Genomic DNA, 24172 nt, shown 5'->3' on the forward strand with positions numbered 1-24172 from the left:
CATTTGGTTTGTTATAATGTTGATCAATTAGACTAATAAATGTGTTACAAAATGGCGACCATGGTTACAATTGGCTACTGTATGGCTCTGGTTGTCACTATCTAACAGTAAAAGTATATGCAGGAGTACCACTCTGCACACAAACAAAGCTGTAAGACAAACCTGCGGACAAGACAAACTTCACAGACAATGTAAGAAATAAACCACAAATATCAAATCAATTATTTTTTGGCTTACCTATCGGTCCACTTGTTATTGCTAGTTTTGCACTAGATTTTCTGTTCTTCCCCCGAATGATCATTTGTGCTTGTCTTTTCCTTTTCATAAAAATGGAACATTAATTTTTATGTGGACGTCTGTATTATGCTGTGGCCCCTGTTTGTGTGGGTGTGTCTATGGGTTGCCTACAGAGCGCAATTCTTAATGGATTGTCCTGAAACTTTGCACACTTATTACTTATACCCTAAGGATGATCCCTATAGTTTTTGATGCATGCCTGACCCCCAGGGGCAGACCCCCATTTCTTGTATTTGTTTGTGGTGCATGCCCAACCCCCAGGGGCAGAGCCACACCAATTTTCTTTTTGTGTATCTCTGTGTCGCCTACAGGCCACAATTCATAATCAATTGTCTTAAAAAAATGTTCATACTTATTACTTATACCCTAAGGATGATCCCTATTGCTTTTGGTGCATGCCCGGCCCCCAGGGGCAGAGCCACGCCCATTTCTTGTATTTGTATGTTTGTCATCTACAGGCTGCATTTCTTAATGTATCATTTTGATACTTTGCATACTTATACTTTATACCCTCAGGTGCCCGACCCTCAGGGGCAGAAACACACCCATTTCTTGTATTTGTTTGTCATCTACCGGCCACATTTCTGAACTTATCATCTTGACATTTTTCATTCTTATTCCTTTTACCCCAAGGAACATCCCTATAGTTTGTAATGCATGCCCAACCCTTAGAGGCAGAGCCACACCCATTTTGGTTTTGTGTGTCTGTGTGTTGCCTACAGGCCACCATTCCTAATGGATCGTCTTGGAACGTGGCATATGTATTCCTTATAGCCTAAAGATAACTGCATGTTCCGACCCCCAGGGGCTGAGCCATGCCCAATTTTTGTGTTTATCTAAATGGATCATCTTGGAACATGGCATATTCATTCTTTACACTGTAAGGATAACAACTATTTATTTTGGTGTATGTCCCGATCCCCAGGGGTGTGGTACCCCACCCACGTTTTTTTAAATTTTTATCTGTAAATACTCTACAGGTTGCAATAATTAACAATTTTTGTTATAATTCAGCATATCAATTATTTCAATAACAGGGTGGTACCTATTTATATTGTTCCATATCCACCCCCTAGGGGCAGAGCCACGCCCAATTTTTGTATTTATCGTCTACAGGCAGCAATTCTGAATGGATTATCTTCGAACTTCGCATATTTATTCCTTATACAGTAAAGACAACAACTATTTATTTTGGTGCATGCCTACTTTTTTTGTTAATGTTAAGCCTGTAAATTTGGCAAATCATAACCAACGCCTAGCCTTCTTCGCCTCTTCGCCTCGTGTCATATTACAGTCATTGCAGCTATTTCATATTTCATTCTCTTCATCTGATTTCAATCAGTTGTCTTTCCATTCATTTTCATATTGTTCTTGACTCAGTTTTAACTTATACATTTAACAAGTTTACTGTAAACAACCATTAAAAACCCCAGTTTAATTAGGGGTTGTTAATAACAGTGAATACAATAACATCTGTGGCCAAGGCGCTTAATATATTACATCATTGCAGGGTTCTTAATCCATTCTGAAACGAACCGGAAATAGGGTAATTATAAGCTTCCATTTCCTTTAATATAACTAGACTTCAACAAAAATAATTCTTGGTATGTGATTACAACAAAAATAACAACAAATAAATAGGTACACCTTATGAAAATATTCCATAATGGTGATCATTGTAATATTGTAATGCACTAACATTAATTATTATTATTATTTTTATTATTATTATTATTATTATTATTATGATGTCCACTTGATGAACCATTTTTTAGTCTGAGCAGATTCATGGACAACTTTGTATTATGATTACTAGTTATAACTGAGTGTGCAGTATTTGTTATAATAGATAGATAGTTAGATCTCAATCTTTTTAATACTACTATTAGTCCAAACCAACCTAATCAGACTTGTTTCCAAATAAATAATGGGCTTTGGGTTAGATTTCGGTATATAGCATTGTAAAATTTGTAGTCACAGAATTCTGGGCATTTGAGATGTATGTTTAATTAGATAGTTGATTGAGATATTATTTTTTGCCTAATATATAAACTACTTTGTGTGCCAACAATGTCATTTGAAGTATTACACATGACATCTTGTGAGCTTGGATGATAGGGGTGGGTATACAGTGGGTGGGTGTTTAGTTGCACAAATACATAATTATATCTTAATGAAAAAAACTAATGGAAATTGAGAGTAGACATATTAAATGCCCAGAAGTCTGCTTTCAAGACCAAAACAAATCACCCCCACACACCTGTTCAAGGACACCAAGCCCATCAAAAACATTACATTACAAAAATTTAACAAAGTAGGGCAGTGGGGATTGAATTGGCTGCTCTATTGCACAAACAGCAAAAAAATTAAATATAGAAAATATTTTAATATGTAAGATTCATTGAAAACAATTCTCAAATAATCGAGGATACATTAGATGGGTTATCACTTTGAAAAGTTACATTTAGCAGTTCCTGCTAGCTGCTCAGGATGGATCTTTCTTAAAATCAATGATCTCAAACCTGAAAAAGAGATTGAGAAATATTTTTTCCCATACATTTGTAAACGCTGTTGTTTCTAGAGACATGGCTTGACAATATTTTAACGCTGATTTCTAAATCCCATTTTGAGTTACAATGTAATGAGCTTGATTAGATGGATCAATCTTATTCAGATATATTTGCTCAAAGTGTAATTGAAACTTATATGAGGAATGATAGTATAAAGAAGGGATATAACTTTGATATTTATTTCATATCATAATAGTATATCTGTGATTTGTGTTCGAAATACTTTGTGTTTTTGATTTTTAGTTTAAAGTTAGTGTTGCAGATTATAAAGATTGTTAGAAACACTTTGTTATTTGTGATTTTTAATTTAAGCTTTAATTTAACTTTCCATTTTTATATTGTAACTTGACTATTCCGTTGTATTCTTTTGTTTATTTTATGTACATGTATGTTGTTTTTTTTATAATCATATTCAGTCTGACTGAATGTTCAGCACTAGAGAAAACGATTATTATTTTATTATTAAGCTTAAGTGTGTTGTAGGTTATAAAGATTGTTAGAAACAGTCTGATTATGTGATTTTTAATACAAACTTCAATGTGTTGTAGATAAGAAAGATTGTTAGAAACACTTTCTTTTTGTGTGTTGTTGATAAATAAGATTCTTAGAAATACTTAGAATTTACCTGGCCAAATATATTAGATATATTCATTGGACAAGTACATAATATGTTCTTACTTTTAAATGTAGATCATATAGATCTTTTTAGCACACTCCCGGTGTATTATTTAATCTTTGTGATATAATCAATGTTATTTTTTTTTAATCAATTAACACCTGTTGTATCTTTCTTTGTGTGTCATCAAATGGCTGACTAGTAGATTATGAATAGAAATAGCTTGATATAATATATATACTAATGCCCAAAAGAAAGTATACACTGTGCATTTTGTGCTGCATCAATCAAAGTCGTTTTTCCATGGTATACGGTATTTGGGTAGAAGTCAATTTGTTTCACCTTTTTTTTTGCTTAGAAATGTTGATTTTGGACGCAAGAGACAAACTCGGTAATGCTTTATCAAATGTTTTTAATCTAAACAAAACTTAGTCATACTTTTAGTGTGTATACTTTCTTTTGGACATCAGTATGTATGTAGCCATACTAGGCCGGGTTCAAATGGCGGTTATGTATTATATCAAATTCTATATTTTATATATTGATATTTGGCAATAAAGTTTCTATGGTAAAGACATAATTAAATTATGTATAAGATGGTATATGTTTTAAAATCTCAGTTGTTCCAGGCAGTGTACAAAGTTCTATTTTACATACCTTGCTTATCACAATATCTCTATTTACAGTATTGTAAGGAGCTACTGGGACTTGTAGAATATACACCATATAATTTTTTATGAGAATATATGATGACAGAAATGTATATTGCTATGATTTTAAATATATATAAAATATAATCTGAATTTTTTCCTTAGTTCTCTTTTCCTAGGTGACTGTTAAATTTTAATAATGTATATCAAGAAAATTGCTCCTGTGCACAGGAAACCATTCGATGGTCTAATACATTCACAGGGTCATGCAAGTTAATTTTACAATCACATGTGGGGGTGAACCGCAATGACGAAGCATTATGCAATGGCCTAAGACATAAAATTGATGGCCTAAAACATTTCCAGGGTCATGCTGGTTAAATTGTTACCACATGTGGGGTTAGATCTATTTGATAAGGCCAACTTCAAGTTTGGTCAAAGATCACGAGATGTAAACAGGGCTAGTGCTAATCCTAAGCCTAACCCAGACCTAGCCCCAGTGCTTACCCTTACCTACAATCTCGCCAACAATCTCGTGTTCTGACCATATTTATACCTCGACGACCTTGACGAAAATTGAGCTGGCCTTAACAAATAGATATAGTCCATATGTGGGGGTGGATCTCGGCAACAAAGCGTGATGGGCTTTTTTATGGATAGATAATCATCTACTCTGCTGGAGGAAACAGCTAGGATCCCAGTGTGTATCTCCTATTGACGATAGCGTATAGAACGACATAGGTCACAAACACGAAACACCAGCACTGTTCAGCCCCGTGGACCTCGGAGGACATAATGCCCCCGTCAGACCGGGTAGGCGTCCTTACTGCACAAGATCGCCGGCAAACGTGAACACAACGCGAGAAAATGTCCAAAAAAATCACAAACTTGAAAAAAGTCGCTTTCTCGCAGCTTTTCTGGTCAGATCGCAGAAACTTGACGTTTTTTGAACATGCCAAAAACAAACGCCGTGACTCTGCGATCATTAATGGCGACCACAGCACGATATCTGGCGTTTCCACATATAAGCTTTTACCACGCTTATGGCGCTCATGACGCGCTCTGAGACCATCTTCCGTCGCCGTAGCAGAGTAAGGACGCCACTCTGGTGTGACGGGGGTATAAGTGTTTAACGGGTCGGATGGAACAGAACCCATCGTGTATTAAATACTTGTTAGTAAAATTTCGTAACCACTCAATTCAAATAGAGCGAATCCGCACCAGACCCTTGCAAAATTTGATCAAACACGATTCATGCTGATGAATGTCGATTCAGATTTTTTTTAAAAAGAGCTAAAATTGGTCAACATTTGAAGGAACAACACACTGCATATATAAAGGGTATTTAGGTCTATTTTTGGAACCTTGAAATATACAAAAATGGTTCTAAAAGCACATATTTGTGTAAAAATGAATGAATGTATGTAAAGTGATTTATATTCAATTATTGAATAAAATATTGTAATTTCTAATCAATTATGTTCGGTGAAATATGTGCAAAGTTCAAATTGAACGCCAGCTTAGTGCATTCAACACGTTTTTTAAATTATTATTTTGTCGTTTGTAAATCACCCTTTACTAATTACTTCCACATTGTGTTGTAGGATATGTTTTTATTTGTTCATTACAAAATGGCACCCCAAACCATAGGGTACACGACTCATGTACTAATTATAAAATGTTAATTGTGTCTTAAATATTGGATATTAGGATCCTATAGTTTCAAGACAAGATAACAACATATATATTGATTGAAATTGACCAATATTGAATTCTAATTCGTGTTTTTGATTTTGAATATTATGGAAAATATTGAGTTAGAGACTTAGCTCTTTTAAGCTGTGAGATAAAATCTACATTACCAACTACGGCTCCTTGGAAAGCAGCATTATAATCAGTGGCAACTTCATTATTAATATAATTCTCCCTGGTGTCTTTATATTGATCACCGGCATCAGGACCTCCAACTAAAGCTCCATAGAGTGTATGGACACTAGGCTGTGGTCTATGGACAGTATTTGGAGAACAGGGGGCTGGTGCCCAAGGACATGATCTGAAAACCGGCAACATAAAACAACATTGTAGGCAAATATAGAATTCTTTCAAAAACACCCCCAAATAAATCAATAAATAAATAAATAAATAAAAACTTCATCGAGATCTGCCACAATTGTCTTACATACATATTATTACGATTTGTACAAAATTGGGTAGTGCAGTTTAAACGGAATGGTAAAGGTTACTTACGCTGATCTGTGATGGGGTCTTAAAGGATATTTATCACCAAATCCAATGACGTAACTAAAACCTGTATCACCTAAAGCATAATGAATCTGTGACATAGCCCAGACTCTATATTTCTCTGCATTAATTCCGGCTTCAGCAGCCATTAAAGCTACCAACGCCATGTTAGCTGAAAGATATATACCAGATACAAGTTATACTGCAACGAACATGAAATAAAGGATAATCGACTGGGATCTGAGATAAATTATGTCCGTCAATTGTTTCCAGTACAGTTTTACTTCTTAACAATATACAAAACAGATTTGATTCACGCACACCCATGAGCTTATAGTATCTTTCGTTTACTGCAATCACTAAGTTCATTAGTTTCATAGGTCATTGGCTTCTCTGGAAATACCGCAACGTTTGATAATGCAGAAGAGAAAAACAACTAAAGTCTCCCCCTTTTAAGCTTGGCGTATATATATATAACATGTTACAGATATTGTCTATATCCAGTCAAATGAAACTGTCAGTGAATGTGTAAAATGAGATCGGAAATTCTTTGCCCATATTGACAAGAAATAATATATTTTAGATGGCAGTAGAGACAAGACGACTAAGCTAACATGACCCGTGAAGCAGTTGACTTTACACATATCTGCGTCTTGAGTGTCAAGTGAAACGTAGGCGAATTTCAACTAATGGAATTTGCATCATGTTTGCACGAATATTTGATTGATATACAGTCTATGGTCAGATGTTCATACCATTGGACAAAGGTGTACCAACATTTAACTAAGTGCTGATACCTTTGACTTCCAAACTGGCTGCAAGCCAATTAGTTCAACTTTTATTGTTGTTTATTGTTCCGGTAGTGAAGTTCCGTTATTCGTAGAGCCACGGATCAGTGGCGGAACTGTAACATTTAGGACATGACAGTTGCTTGGCTAGGTTGGTGACAAACGTTTTACATAATATGGCCAATTTCAGAAGAACAGCAATTGCCATTGGACCCAAAGCCGCAAAAGCGCAGCAGTGGAACAAGAAAATGTCAAAATCAGAGAGAAATGAAGAGAAGGGCAGTAGAACACTTAGCTGATAATCTGTGTTACAATGTGATTATTGTAATCCCACTAGATGGCAGAAGTAATCTACGTAACATCATGGGAGTGGGCACAAACGAGAAGATCAATATAGATTACAAGACCCTATATTTTTATTTCTGCATCCTGAATAAACTCTAACTATTTGACAGATGATTTTAGTCAAGTTGTTAAGTTCTCGGCTTTATATTTAAGTCAGTTTATTTCCTAAGTGAATTATTTATTTTAGATATTGACTGCAGATTTCAGTCATTATACAAAATAACAGATTATAGACATTGACTGTAACATATATAAATGGCTTGGTTGAATTGTCATTATATTACATACCTCAAGACAGAACTATAATACACGTATTGCTTCCAAATCAGCCACATCATAATGTTCTGTTTTAAACTTATTCCTTCTTTCAATATTTTATAAATCAACAATTCCACCTTTATATTTCTTTAAATTAGATGGATAGAACACCCCATTGCTAAATATCACCTAAATCTAAGTTTACATACGTCTTTATTTCGGAAATAAAATTCTTACATGCATATCTAAGAGACCCCCATTGTAATCTCCACGCCAATCCTTTTGGTGTATATTTTATTGTTCCACCAGGCATCCAGTATTTAAATGTTTCTTCAACAGCTTGTTTATAAATATCTTTCTTGGTAAACTGATATAATAAAACCTACAATACACATACAAAACAATATAATAGATCCATCTTTCGCAGTGATAGAGTTTCCAGTTAGCAAATGATTCCTATTGATTAAAATGAGGCATCGGTACTTTGAAGTACCAATGTTACCTGATTTGGGGCTTGAGTATCGTCCCATGACATTCCCCAAGCTGGACCGGGTTGGAACCATTTCTCGGCTTCTGTTAGATAGTTAGAATCGTTAGTCATCTGGTACATCCACAGTGATGACCAACAGAGTTCATCTGTCATATTTGAAGAACTAAAAAAAATGAAACAGGTTTTTAATTCTATTTTTAAAACGCATTAGAACACTTCTCCCCTAATCAGCACAGCCGGCTTGTGATTTCTAGCATGGTTCCACCCCACCAACCCGACGATGTAATTAGTGTGCTTACCTATAAAATCCAGAGGCTGCGGAAACAGAATCTGTATAACGAGCTTTATATTTCATACCAAAATCATATAGTTGTGTAGCATGTTCCTTTAATTTAGCAGCATAAGCAGGATCTGAAAGTAAATAGTAATTTGTTATTTGGGTAGTAAGTTATAAGTCATGCAGAAACGATGCTAAAATTATTTAAATGACATTTACTAATTAAACTAACATTGCTGGTAGTCGGATAAATGGCAGGTTGTGGTGGTTATATTTTTTAATAATTGACTGGGGAAATACAGACAGATATAAGTCTATCCTTATTTTAATAATGTAATGGGTGGGTGATGTTCTATCTTATTATATAAGTTATAACGTGTATATTCCATTACAGATATAATTGGATTACATATGACCATATATGAGTATATACTAATCAATATTATAGACAAATATAAATAAATCTACAGAGCAAGGGAGATAGATAGAGACTATTGGTATGGTCGTTTTACAGTGTTAGTATTTATAAGTTGTTCCCAACCATTTATAAAAAACTTTGAGTGTCAAATTCACACCGAGATAGGTACTGAGAGTATATCGAATAAGCCATAAATACCCTTGTCTTTATAAATCATATAGCCTATAGCAAACGCGGCACTAGTTTCGTGTGCTACGTCACTTCCAGGTTGAGTAGCATCGACTTTATAAGCTGGTCTGGACATTTTCATATCTTCTGGTCTTCCCCAGAAACCATGATCGGCACCAGCATTACCAACCTTAAAAACAGCAACAGTAGGCATGTCATCAATCAAAGGGGTAATTCGAGCACTATATTGATCTTGACAGTGATTTGTGCAAAATTACTGCCAGAATATCAAAGAGGGCGTAGCTTGACCAAATGTCGACCTGAAGTAGTACCAAGTACTTATGTTCTGGGTACGACACGAATTTGTCATTTAGGCATCTCTTAAACTTAGAATTGATCTATCAAATGCATCAAATTGCGATAATTGTCTTTATAAAATTACATAATTGCATCTTTGGACGGCATAAAGCTTTCGGGAGAAAATATCATGGTTTATAATTATTATACCACAATGTCATTCAGCCATAAATCAGCTTAATTTCTACGGTGTTTTCAATTCAGGCTAGTATACAGAACAATGGTGCCTTCATCTCTGTGGGTAGAAGTGTGTATTTAAGACATCTTTGTTAGAGTCTTTATTTCTTTATTAGGTATAACTAGTATTTGTAAAAACTGATTTAGTGAATAATTCAGATTCTGTGTTTACTCTCTAAGGGTCGCCCATTAGTGTATTTGGACTTTGATGTTAGAATTCAGCTTCTGGAACCACCCCTGAAGTGTATCATACAAGTGTTGTATGTCAATAACAGTTGTATAAAACATCGCGGCTTGCCTTTTAAGTCACAGCACGGTTGGTGCGTCAGATAGGATAGTGTAAATAACTGGCAGGAGGATGTTAACCTACCGTCTTACCTGAACATACAACTCTTCTGGTTTTGTGTGAGCTTTCAGGAAATAATCTAAAGGCCATTTAATAGAGTCATACATCCAATCCAATTGACCACTTTCTGCATAGGCATCTCTCCACTGAAGTAACCCATATCCAAGTATTGCGGTAGAATATGCCATTGGGAAACCAAATTTAACGTGATCTCCAGCTAGAAAAGGGTATCCAACATGTTTCAATTTATCATGTAAATAAGTAATACCCCAGTCGTTAATGGTATATCTTTTTGTATTCCTCAAATAGAACAACGGGTTTTAATCGGGCATACCGCACTCTTGTTGATGTTGGATTTATAAATTACTCAACCATTAACGTAAGTGCATCACGGCCTTCTTAAAATATAATTCTCTGTTACAAGACGTAAATCATAGTCCAACGGACATTTTTCGTGAAATGAAATAAAATGAAATGAGGTTTAACGTCCTACTGCTCTGCTCCGACTAGGCTAATGAAGAGTATGGCCTACTCTTATATCGAAGTCCAACTGCCAAGGGATCTTTTACGTACACGCCAATGTGTACACGGGACCTCGTTTTTTTCCTTCCGAACGATGAACTTTCTCGGCCAATGCAGGGATCAAACACGCGACCTCCGGGCTGGTGAGCCAGCGTCTTACCCACTTCGGCACCGTAGCTCCCCACCTTTGTCGTCCATCGATAAAAATGTACCACAAGTAGGACACGGACCCCATGTAAACCACGCTAGAGACACACCAATTGACCAGCTTACCGTCATACCAGCCACCAGTCAAATCAACCCCAACGTCACTACCATCCTGTAGACCAGAGTCACCTCTCCATGGTATTCTGTTGTTATCTGGTAATTTACCAGATCTTTGAGCTTCGTAGAACAAGATAGATTTTCTGATAACATCATCGTAGTTGTATTTGGTACATCCAGCTAAAATTCATCGAAATGTATACTGGTCATTTATTTTTGCTCTTTGATTTAAAAAAAAAGTTGCCTTAAAGGTAATAACACAAAAGTACATCATACATGATTTAAGTACTTACTATTTAGTAACGCGGGCAGTACTTGACTGTCGACACCTAGATTTGTGAGATAAGCCATGCCATCAGGAGCTTTAGTTCCAGTATATTTAGCGAAGAATCGCATCTTGACCGTGGAACCAGCATCGTATAATCCTTTGTCCATTTTATTAACAACAGTCCAAACCTTTCCGTCAGCAGACTTATTTAGAACATCAGCAAAAGCAATCTATATAGTAAAATATTATTATAATAATAATACTATTATTATACAACAGGAATAAAAGAGGATATAGTACAGATTAGTATCAAGATACTTTTTTCAGATTATGATTGGTTGATTTGAGCAGTTTGTCGTCTGTGAATTTTACCCACTGTAATGCACGATGAGGTTTGAAAAACTAAACGGAAGTTTCTGAGTTTAAATTTTCGACTGATTACAGGCTTGTTTTAAAACTTTATTCGTTATACAAATAGTTAAGATAGAACACACCGATGAAGCTTTTGAACGACGGACACATTTACTATTTTTTTGTTTTCAAAACAATACTTGCTGTTGCAACTAATGCGTATTGTAAATTTATTCTGTTGTATTAGAAAGATATGTTCACAAGTAAAATGTAGTGATGAAAATGTACCTCCATGGATGTTACAGATTCAGCGAAGGTAATGTTAACTTCCCAACCATTGATTCCATTCCCAGCAGGAAACTGAAATTCACCTTCCACCCGGGTTTGCTCTGGCCAGTCATTGAACACCTTGTATGGTCCAGTGGCAGGAATGGTTCCGGTCTGGCCTGTAGAAGAAGCTGGAAAAACGAAATAACTTATATGTTTTGGGTTTTTGTTTTATTATTTTTAATATTTTGTAAAAACTATGTTTAAAGTGTTTATTTCATTGAGACGGGGATGTATATTTCAATACAAAAGACAGCCTGTCTGCTTCGTTCAGCGGATGTCTAAGGCAGCAACACTAAACTATATTAGCCATGAAAGATAATGCTCATCAGTCAGATATATGCCGTGGACAATAGAAGAATCATGGAGTTGAGGCAAAGGTAGTGTGGTTTATAAATTTGTAAGAAAGAACAATGTTCCTCTTTTATTTTGCATCGTTAGTCTTTTGATATTACCTTTACTTGTACAACGATGTGTTATATAGCTGTAAATAAAGGGTGTACTTACTGGGACCAGTGGAGTCAGTGACGCCAGTGGAGCCAGGACTAAGAGTTGGTGGAATACTGACATCCATGCCTTCAATTATTACTGTAGCTTTAGGTGAAATATCGCCATCTCCATGACCAAGAAATGTTACACAGATTTGATCCCCAACGTGTTCAACGGCATTCCATGGTTTATTCGTCAGTACGAACTCTTTACCTCCAGGCTTACTTTCAGCAATTTCAGCTGTCCATACCTATGCAAAACCAAATATTTAAAGATAAAGTCCACTAATAACAAATACATAATTACATATTACCGTAAATGAACAAAATCAATCAAGACCGTCTTTAAAGTGAAATATTTCAGACCCTACGCCTGCAGATCGGGAACGGCTGGCAAGAAGGAAGAGGGAGAATGCACAATGCTGGACCCCTTACTATACTATACCGTCTTCAATAATTGTTTTTCTTTGATTTTCCATGTGAATTATTAAAATGTTCACCACACCAGACCCTGGCCCTACCATTAGCCTTTATCTCGCGCCAAATGGAGTTAGGATAGGGATAATGAAATGGAAATTGATTTGAGTTAGATTTTTGTGTACACTTGATATTCCGGTGCATATCTTACACGTCGTGTACACAGATCAGCCTATTGTGCTATAACATTATGCATTTTGCTATTTCGAAACTGCTCAGATTTAAGCAGTTTCGTGTTTCGTGAAACAAATTTGAATTAGTTTTGACGCAGCCAATGTATTCTCGGATTTGTCTTAAAGAATATGGCATTTAAGATAAACTACCTCCAAAGAATTTATTTTTTGGTCAAATATTAAATCTGCCTTCCAAGATGTCAATTCCTTCACGACTGGCACACAAAATTTCCCCTGAAAACCACCACTCCAATGGTTACTAATTTCAACAGGAAGCGGAGTTTCAGCTTCAGAAGTGCTTAGGGTAACTGACACTAGAGTCCAAAGGAAGAGCGAAATCCTCATCTGGAAAAGATAAAGAATATAATAAAACTGTGAAATGACTCAAAGATGATGACTGCGGATTATTCCGGGAAGATTAATCGTTGTACATCCTCTTGATGTGTATAAGGTGTGAACACTTTTTGTCGTCGGCGGCAAGAAGTTAACGTAGGAGTCCGGATGTGAAAGTTGGTGACAGCCTTTTGAATTTATAACAAAAAGTCTACAATTTCATAGAACTAAGGTGCCAAGTTGTTTTTAAAATGATTGATAAGTTATATATATTTAGCTTTTATACTATTTCTCAATATTTTTAAAAACAACTCACAAATAATAGTAGCACAAAGCTGCACTTCTATATTTCACTGTAAACGATGAAAACGATAAAAGATATGCCGACACAAACTGATTTCAACACTGGTTTAATAACATTAAAACATTTTAAAAGTACCTTTCTCTAGTCTAGGAACTTTTCATAAATAATGACATTATATATATATACAACAGAAATTATATAATGAATTATTTATTATTTATCTTAAGCGTTTAGACGAAATTTCTATTTAAAAAGTTTAGTGCAACTGTACAAGACTTTTACCTTTGCCGCCAGCGTTCTTCTCTGTTCTCTAATAAATGAGGTTGCATGTGCTTATATTCTCAAGTCTTATCTGTAGAATAGTCTAAATTGACCTACACCCTCCTACATATCTAGGTACATTCGACATAAAAAAAATGGCTCACTGATGTTGTATAACCAAGGTCAACAAAATAACTGAAACTATCAGTGCAACCCCCCCCCCACCCACCCACACACACACTTAGAGATTTAGATAAAGAGCTGACCGTTCTTGCTGTAATAATTTAAAAAAAAAGATAATGAAAATTAAATCTGTTGAAAGTTTCATTCAGATCACTTTATTCTAGGCAAAGTTATTACTGTTTGAAGGTGTGGCATAGATAGTTTATTATCATCAGTGCATACTGATGGGTCGAAGGCCCACCTGTCAGGTCATTGACCAAGGCCCACACAAGTACGCGCCGAAAGGGGCTCGGGGGTGGGGGGTTCTTCTCCCAGAAAAATTTTGAAAATTGACAACCGCAAACCCATTTTCCAAGCATTTCAGACCAAAGCAGAAAAAGGCAAATTTTTGATTTTCTGATACAATCAGATAACGGAATGACCTAAGAGCAGCACTATCATTAGATGAATTTGAGTTTTCTTACTCCTGTCCCGTGTCCTGTCCTGTCCTGTCTTGTCCTCTCCTTCTTTCTTTCTTTTCTTTCCTTCCCCTCTCCTTTCTTTCTCTTTTCTTTTTTCTTTCTCTTTTTCTTTTTTCTTTCTCTTTTTTCTTTTTTCTTTATAGGCTTAGACCCACTTTTTTATATGAATTTAGGCTCACCTGTCACGGACAGGTGGACAGGTGGGCCCAGTCCGGCACTGATTATCGTAGTAATGGTACTTGACAATCGAAAGTTGATTATAGGCTTGTCATGTGAATAAATACCTAAGACGGCTAAAGTAGAATTAAACTAGTATGTCATCTTTCACGTAATGGCATTGGTGCAGCAGCTATGATTTTAAAAAGGATTCAGAACATGATAAATTCGTCGAACCAGCTAGTCGGACGAAAATTGATTGAGGGGCTAATGATGTCATTTATTTCCTTGATGTCTATGTATCAGGTTAACAGTGTTAACTAAAAAAGTCTCAGTCTTTCTTTTGACAGCGTAGAGTCCAGATGAGGAAACTTCCCATCTCATGAAAAAAAGATAACTGAAGTTTTCATTTTATATACATAATGTTTATTAGTGATCACTTGTGCGATTTAATGACAAATACATGTCATTAGAAAATGGGCTAGGTTCGTTAGTCAATGGTGTAAGGTTAATAGTGTTAGCTACAAATTCTCAGTCGTTCATTTGACAACGTGTAGAACCTGAAGAAACTTCTCACCTCATGAAAAAGACAACCGTAAATCAAATTAAAGTGAGTTCATACAAATTAATTGCCGTGAAAGTTTTACAAATCTATACATGAAAAACCAGCTAACTAGTATTTGCAATGAGGGTATTTTTCTGGTATAGTGCACAGATTTTTGGACATAGGTGACGCCCCTTCCACAACACACGCATTCATGACTTAGATCGAACAAAATAATGCTAATTTCTGTTTTTATAACCCGAAAATAAATGGTTGCGAGTGATACGCTCCCTTGCCCCATGGTGCTCTTAAAGTAGCTAAAATCATCATAATATGATCCAAAGTCTTCGACATTGAAAAAGAGAAGTATTTGTCAATTTAAATCAACATTGATGTTGTGATCTTACCGGGAAAAGACTGGCGTCTATTATCCAATATTTACGACAAAACAAACATTTTACCATTGGTTCACGAATCGTGTGCCATAATGCGTTTGTCAGAGCCATTTGTAACATGAGATTCGACGAACGAGGCTAGACATGTCATATGCGTTGCGACCCATTTGTGTCAATTTCTAGGTCCCAAATATTAGAGATTTAGCTCCTTTAAATCTCCTTTCCATTTCGTAGATCCTGCATATTATCAATTTAAATTATGCTCGACATTTATAGTCCACTATCTCATTTTTGCGATAAGGTATATGTCATCTGTACAAGCTACAGCCGAAAGTTAAAGGTACAGGAGAACTAGCTCTACCAGTCTAAATGACAGCATTGAATACAATGTTTAACTGAAAGTGGTTTAATATATGAATAACTTGTACACTTTGATTTTCCTCAAACAATTCCGGTGTTTGCCGTGCAAACAGCACTGGAGTTGGTTATATCACGCCACAAACAATGTAATTATGGAGTATTGATTATGGCCCATTTCATTTGTATACTTCTTAATTTGTTATGTACTTTAGCTATTACTTGTATTTTGTTACGTTTCGTACCTTGATGAAACAAAATAAGTCTCATTATTTTCAGCCTACAAAATAATAACCTATTCTTGGCATTTAGGATGTTACCGGTCAGTTAGTAATGTTATTCTGTTTGTAGGATTTCATCCATTAATTTCACCATAACCGGTTCTTTACAGTTCTTGTGCTTATACGGCGATGTGGCAGTCATTGACGCGTTAGGGCTGTGCTGGATGCAAATAGGAAACGTCTTACCAGCCGTAAAAGTGCTCTGTATTTTAAATGTGATGTAACTGGGGGACGTTCTGAATGTGGACGGTCCTTCACATAATAAGCTGCAATGCTGCTTTCTGGTTGGGAATCACGTGGCTAAGTGGGTAAGACGCTGGCTCGCTAGCCTGGAGGTCGGGTGTTCGATCCCTGCATTGGCCGAGAAAGTTCATCCCGATTTTCCGGCGTGGTTTCCCCTTGTCAGTGATGCAGGACGGAGGGTCTGACAAGGACAGCTGTCTAGTCGTTCGGATGGGACGAAAAATCGAGGTCCCGTGTACAAATTGGCGTGCACGTAAAAGATCCCTTGGCAGTTGGAATTCGATATAAGAGTAGGACACTGTCGCTCGTCGTCACTATGAAATGATCATGGGTATTTTAATTTGACATGCTCAACTTTTTACTTATGGATATATGCCCTTCTCCATTCGCTTCTTCGGTGCAGAAAAGTAGAACATTCAAGATATACACAACGAGAGTAGTATAATATATGTTACTAGGGGAACTCACGAACTCGATTCCGTTTGCATACCGGATTTTGTGAAAATGATACATTGACCGTTTTCCGATTGGAGTTTTTGAAGATCCATCATATGGATGCTCCTGTTATAGTAGGTCTTTCTATATATTTTATTACTATTTAATTTTAGTCAAAATAGCAATTGACCAATGTCCGAATTGATATCTCACTAATCGTTCAAGTTTTTTAACTGTTTGGGTTTATACTTAATATAACGATATATATTACGTAATTATAATTAACACGCGTCCTTGACATGTCCATATCTTCTTCTGTATTTAAACATCTGTTTCCTATGTATAATTTAACATTTCTGATCAAATATTATTATATAATAATTTTAATCCTAAGCTTGTATTTCTATATTCTACTGTAACTTTAGTCTGGTGACCGGCTCGCCCTAGCGATACCTATCTCGTTATTGTGACCGTTAGCCAGTTTTGGACAATCGTTTATTAAAAGTACAATTTTTACTATTTATCTGAGTTTTCGTCGTTAGTGTTGGAATAAGCTACAAACCCCAGAAACAGCACTTCGGCACTACTACAGTAAAATCTCAGAACGACAAGGAAAGCATGGCTTAACAGGGTCTGAACGACGCATTCGCTGTATATGGGGGTATGAATTCGGTTACCTAGCAAAAGACTGTGTATGTACACGTAGAGCATTTCGATATGAAACTTCGGTTTGTCATCTTGAATGACCCCACTGGTGTTCTAAGACATGATATGCGATATAATGAACATTGGAACAAATATAAAAACCCATCCACTATGGTTTGATACAACTTTTAGTGATCTGTTAATGAAACCTGGTTCATGTACTGTAGTAGTAGTGACAACTTAAACGAGTTTTTTTTAAATCGTTGCATATAACAATATTTTTAAGTTGAAACATCAGTTGATGGTGACAGCAAAAATATAGCCGAACTCAACTGAAGAGATTCATATTTGCATCATTAAAACAGACGAACATTCCGTTGTTTTTATGCTTAAATGTCAATTCCACCGTTCTTTCTATTATGGCTACTGGTTAGAATCAATTATGGGACTTTGTTGTTTGGCTGGGTGCTGGGATGCAGGTGGAAGGGAGGGGTCTGTAAATCGTATCTCGTTGTATACATTAACCATTGTATTTAGAAGGAAAATTGTAACAATTCTGAAACCAATAACCACTTAATTCTATATTTAATGTGCGGGATTCATAAATATAAATAACTCATAATCCATTCAAAGTACATCGAACATATGTTTATTTATTCGTTTTCCATTTCAACGGTTGCATTTAGCAGTTCCTGCTACCTGCTCAGGATGAATCTTTCTCAAAATCAGTGATCTCAAACCTAAAAAAGAAATTAAAGTTACGTTTGACACTAATGAATGTCATGGCTTGCTGTGTGTGAAATAGCTTTATATAACATCCGCTTCCACCGAGGTGATATCGCAGACAATCATGGCTTGCTTTGACCATTCCCCCTTTATATAATCTGCGCATGCGGAAAATGCCAATTGTTAACACATTTTTAGTTATCATATAATCTTTGCAAATATACTGAACGGAGATGAATCATTTTGGACGGCTATTTCCTTTAGAGACCCAGCTTTCACAAGGGCGTTTAACATTACTCAAATGACGATCAGAAAATTTAACCTTTTCATATACATCATTGATGTTCACCTTAAAAGTAGTTTTATTGTTTGTTTGGGTCGAATTTGGTTATACTCTCTGGAATATTTAAAATAAAAAATACATTACCCGCTACGGCTCCTTGGAAAGCAGCATTATAATCAGTGGCTACTTCATTATTAATATAATTTTCTCTGGTGTCTTTATATTGATCACCGGCATCAGGACCTCCAACTAAAGCTCCATAGAGTGTATGAACACTAGGTTGTGGTCTATGGACAGTGTTAGGTGAACAGGGGGCGGGTGCCCAAGGACATGATCTGAAGAACAGCAACGTAAATCGTAAAACAACATAATATGCACATGTAGAATTCTTTATAAAAAAGTAAACAAACTTCCAATCAATATTATCCTACCTTCATTGAGATAGGCCACAATTATATTTTTATATAATTTGGACAAAAATGGCAGCGCCCACTAAACGGAGTAGAAAGTTGTTTACTTACGCTGATCTGTGATGAGGTCTTAAAGGATATTTATCACCAAAACCAATGACGTAACTAAAACCTGTATCACCTAAAGCATAATGAATCTGTGACATAGCCCAGGCTCTATATTTCTCTGGATTAATTCCGGCTTCAGCAGCCATTAACGCTACAAATGCCATGTTGGCTGAAAACAAAATCAAGGAGTAATTTAACAGGCATAGATGTCACCAAATAAACATTCCTACACCAAATTTGTGTATTAATAGAATGACTGTCCAGAATAAATACATACATGCATATCTGAGCGATCCCCATTGTAATCTCCAGGCCAATCCTTTTGGTGTATATTTTATTGTTCCACCTGGCATCCAGTATTTAAATGTTTCTTCAACAGCTTGTTTATAAATATCTTTCTTAGTAAATTTATACAATAAAACCTACAATACAAAACTATTCAGAGTACATGTCAAATATAATGTTGAAGTCCATTTACATGCGTTATCTAGTGATTATCCAGCCTACATCACCTAAAAATACTTTGCGGTCTTTATTTTGCTATCATGAGGTCTTCGATCTTTGTTGATTTCTCATAATTTGAGAAATAGCATTATGCTTTTTACCTGATTAGGAGCCTGTGTATCGTCCCATGACATTCCCCAAGCTGGGCCCGGTTGGAACCATTTCTCGGCTTCTGTTAGATATTTAGAATCGTTAGTTATCTGATACATCCACAGTGATGACCAACACAGTTCATCTGTCATATTTGAGGAACTATAAAAATGTAAGAAATTATGTCAGTGCGTGATTAAGTCGACCTGCTACCCGTCATTGACTAGTTAGTAGGAGAGATGAAGTCACTCAGTATATATTATGGTTAGCACTCTGCTGTAAACCAAAGATAAAGCAATGCATAACGAGGAGTAAATCATTTCCCCTGCACTGGTGCGGTGGGGGGGGGGGGGTCGACTATGTAGCAATGGGGGCTCCTTAACAATGTGTAGACACTAGAGCAAACATATCGAGTTGGGTAAGGGCCAGCTCCTCACCAAAGCCAATTGATGGTTCGTCCTGAATACCTGGTGCAAAACCTGTGATATCGGTGCCATGTCATAGATCATTCGGCCGGCCACAATACAAAATGCATACATTGACCATGGAATAACCTGTACTTGCCTATAAAATCCAGAGGCTGCGGAAACAGAATCTGTATAACGTCCTTTATGTTTCATACCAAAATCATATAGTTGTGTAGCATGCTCCTTTAATTTGGCAGCATAAGCCGGATCTGTGGGTAAATATGGGTGATATATTGATTACATTCTATCAAACCCTATACAATGTATGTATATCAAACAAGTTGAAATGGGGATACTATCCGTAACATTCCTTCTGACCTTCCGTAAACTGTTTGTCATTGGTTCGAATGTGTCTTGGAATTGTCAATCGGGATCAAGACATATCACCCTCTGATAAATACTAGCGAACAAATCAGAATATACCTTTGTCTCTATAAAGCATATAGCCTACAGCAAACGCCGCACTTGTTTCGTGTGCTACGTCACTTCCAGGTCGACTAGCATCGATTTTATAAGCTGGTCTAGACATTTTCATATCTTCTGGTCTTCCCCAGAAACCATGATCGGCACCAGCATTACCAACCTTAAAAATAACAAAATAGCACATTGGTGTTATCATACTTCGGTCGCCTGACTGAAAAATAGTGATTTGTGCCATATTAATTTTCGCAGACACCACATAAACTTGACGAAGCGCCGAACTAGAGAACTGCAACGGGTATGCAACAGCTTCACCATCCCCAACCCTTCAATCCCGGAAAACCACGCATATCAGATATGCTTCAAGGTGAATAAATGACCCTCTTACCTGAACATATAACTCTTCTGGTTTTGTGTGAGCTTTCAGGAAATAATCTAAAGGCCATTTAATAGAGTCATACATCCAATCCAGTTGACCACTTTCTGCATAGGCATCTCTCCACTGAAGTAACCCATACCCAAGCACAGCGGTAGAAAATGCCATTGGAAAACCAAATTTAACGTGATCACCAGCTGAAAGAGGGCACAACATACTTCAATCTGGTAACTTACAGTGTAATTGCAAAATCGTCCATTATCGCAGCCCGTAGAGGTTGATAATGTCATGCCAGCCCTGAATTATGTTTTTAATACCGGTTAATACCATAGGTTTTCCTATTAAGAAACGTGAGTCCCATAACCGGCCACATTCCATTTATACTTAGTGTTGTCCGTTGGTCAAAATGTACCCCATAATGAGCAATAAGTATAACACACGCGCGGCTAGCTTACCATCATACCATCCACCAGTCAAATCAACACCAACATCACTACCATCTTTTAAACCAGAATCTCCTCTCCATTTTATTCTGTTAGTTTTGGGTAATTTACCAGATCTTTGAGCCTCGTAGAACAAGATAGATTTTCTGATAACATCATCGTAGTTGTATTTGGTACATCCAGCTAAAATTCGAAGAAATGTAACAGGTCATGTCTCTGTTTTTGTCTTTGAAACGACTTATACATGCTATATCTCAAATAAAAATAATATATAACAATGATTGAATTACTTACTATTTAGTAACGCGGGCAGTACTTGACTGTCGACACCTAGATTCATGAGATAAGCCATGCCATCAGGAGCTTTAGTTCCAGTATATTTAGCGAAAAATCGCATCTTGACCGTGGAACCAGCATCGTATAATCCTTTGTCCATTTTATTAACAACAGTCCAAACTTTTCCGTCAGCAGAATGCTTCAGAACATCAGCAAAAGCAAGCTACATTAAAATATTTATGAACATTATGAGAATAATTTGAATCGTTTGGGTTTCTACTGTCGACAAACCAATGGATAAGTTTTTAATGTTACGCAACTAACAGATAATGAAATGGTATTAAACGGGGTACTTTTTGCACCTGCTGGACAAATGAAGACGGTTTAATCAATAGCGAGCAGAACAGTGAGACGTTAAACCCCATTTCATTTCATTTAACCAATAGCATTGTAGTCACTGTAGTTTCATATACTGCATGTAGCTTCTTTATTTAGAATTGTATTGTATCATTTTAGAAGGACGTAGTCATACGTAAAACGTAATGAAAATGTACCTCCATGGATGTTACAGATTCAGCGAACGTAATGTTAACTTCCCAGCCATTGATCCCATTACCAGCAGGAAACTGAAATTCACCTTCGACTCGGGTTTGTTCTGGCCAGTCATTGAACACATGATATGGTCCTGTGGCAGGAATGGACCCACTCTGACCAGGAGCAAAAGCTTAAAAAAACGAAACGGTTCATGTTTATTTTAAAATATATTTTACACACGATATGTTTCTATATTCTAATTGTCCCCTTTATTCGTGTTTAAAAAAAACCACAACATACAAATCCCGAATTAGGACAGTATGCGTCTGTATGCTTCGTACAGCGGAAGCTGCAAGAGGCCACACTCCAAAAGAATCCTACAATAGCTTAAAAAAAACCCCAGTGTTTTCAAGTAAAATCTCTGCCATGAAGAAGAAGGTGGCTAATTAATGATATATTAATAGATCAAGTTAAGAAACATCTATACTTACTTGGTGGTACTGGTGTTGTGACACCCGGGGGTAGAGTCGGTCCAGGCGTAGTTGTTGGTGTTGTTGGCATGAACTTGCCGCAGGTATTATTTCCTTTATTGTCAAGATGCTCTTCGTATACTTTTCCAGTAGGGTTGATGTCCCCAGTTGTGTGAGCCAAAAAGTTGATACAAAGCTGGCTACCAGGTCGTTCGTCTGCATTGTAATTTTTGTTCTTTAATATGAATTCTGTTCTATTATTGAGGGTCTCGAGGATTTCTGATTCTCCAATCTGAAATTAAAGGCTTTGAAAATTGGTCCGAAGAAGGCATTTCTTAGGAATGTAAACAAAAGCGACGGTAGTGAGATATATACTAAGAGATAGCTATTAAAATCCATTAGGCATTTAAGTTTCCAGACATATCTAATCAGAAACACGCACTAATTATTTTTAATTTTATTTGTTTTACAAATTACATTAACATGGTACGAAAAGTTCTAAATCTGAAAAGGATAGATCAATTAGGTTGAAACAAATTTTTGCCACCAACAAGTATATGCCCTTCAAGAAAACACCACCCGGGTGCATCACACGGTAATTGTTAATCGAACATTGACCACTCGACACAATAATGCAAGTGTTGTGGGAATCTCTCATGAGAGGGTTAAGCACATCATTGCCAACTATTTAGGAATTATGCAAGATGGGTGCCAAAGCTCTTGACTGCGGATTAGAAATATGTCAGATTCCTGAGTCCTGTGACAATCTGTGCCGTTTTGAAGCCGAACCTGATAATATTTTGGTCAGATTTGTAACCATGGATGAGACCCGGATTCCAAAAATGAAAAAGGAACTAGCTAGCCGATCGCCAGTTTCCTTGTATTGATGACGTAGCTGTGAACGACTTATTTAGGGTGACGGAAAAAATTTCTTCCTGACCGAAACCCAGACCTCAAAACTTTGCTGGAAAAAGTGTATACACCCCAAATGAGACTATGTACAAAAAGATATTTAAACAATTCATTTTGTACAGGTTTTTCGGCTAGCCCTCGTATTTAAAGAAGTAAATGGCTTACATCAAGCGAGTCAACTGCTGCGTTAAATGTCAAGTGAATGCACCAGCCGTGTAATTCCTTGTTCACGTCTATACAAAACTGACCATTAAAACCATCTTTCCAATGTCCAGTTATCTTAACATCTTGAATAGCAGAAACCGCGACTAATAGCAACAAACCAATGAATGATTTCATTGCTAAAATCTTTAAAAAAGTAAGGCAATATACAAATATTTTCAAGCAATAAATAATCTAGTGATTTGTTACATTACATTTTAAATTTGAAACATTTTCTGCTTTAATTATTAATTCTAAAAAATTAGAAATTTATAATATGCATTCTGCAGTGTACTGATAATACATTCTTCTTACCTGACTGCAATCCTTCAAATGGTCTGGATAGAACAAAACGTATATACATTAAAATACAAATGTATAAAGATTGCGATAACAATCAAGGTCGTTTATCGTAAAGTCTGTTAATTTCACACGCCTTCAAACTAGTCACAAACACAAAATTTCAATTTTCGTAGCAGTTTGTAC

The 24172-nt window shown here is 36.3% G+C and overlaps 2 protein-coding genes across 2 annotated transcripts; both read right to left on the reverse strand.

Annotated features, from left to right (window-relative positions):
• Positions 1 to 2669: 2669 nt before the first annotated feature.
• Positions 2670 to 11763, reverse strand: LOC130013662 (endoglucanase A-like). Its single transcript, XM_056102544.1, has 11 exons — positions 11692 to 11763; positions 11078 to 11282; positions 10794 to 10964; positions 10031 to 10215; positions 9149 to 9308; positions 8555 to 8666; positions 8268 to 8418; positions 8003 to 8147; positions 6381 to 6546; positions 5996 to 6186; positions 2670 to 2819 (listed from the first exon to the last, which is right to left on the reverse strand). Exons 1-11 carry the CDS (start codon positions 11695 to 11697, stop codon positions 2743 to 2745), a joined length of 1569 nt encoding a protein of 522 aa, XP_055958519.1. The 5' UTR covers positions 11698 to 11763; the 3' UTR covers positions 2670 to 2742.
• Positions 11764 to 18098: 6335 nt separating this feature from the next.
• LOC126828045 (endoglucanase A) lies at positions 18099 to 23811 on the reverse strand. Its single transcript, XM_056102543.1, has 13 exons — positions 23651 to 23811; positions 22595 to 22865; positions 22124 to 22293; positions 21588 to 21792; positions 21306 to 21476; positions 20863 to 21047; positions 20478 to 20637; positions 20152 to 20263; positions 19599 to 19749; positions 19271 to 19415; positions 18997 to 19162; positions 18620 to 18810; positions 18099 to 18206 (listed from the first exon to the last, which is right to left on the reverse strand). The coding sequence occupies exons 2-13, from the start codon at positions 22662 to 22664 to the stop codon at positions 18136 to 18138; spliced, it is 1797 nt and encodes a 598-aa protein (XP_055958518.1). The 5' UTR covers positions 22665 to 22865; positions 23651 to 23811; the 3' UTR covers positions 18099 to 18135.
• Positions 23812 to 24172: the final 361 nt, after the last annotated feature.

This window comes from Patella vulgata, chromosome 7 (genome assembly GCF_932274485.2).
Source record: "Patella vulgata chromosome 7, xgPatVulg1.2, whole genome shotgun sequence".
Taxonomy (NCBI): domain Eukaryota; kingdom Metazoa; phylum Mollusca; class Gastropoda; family Patellidae; genus Patella; species Patella vulgata.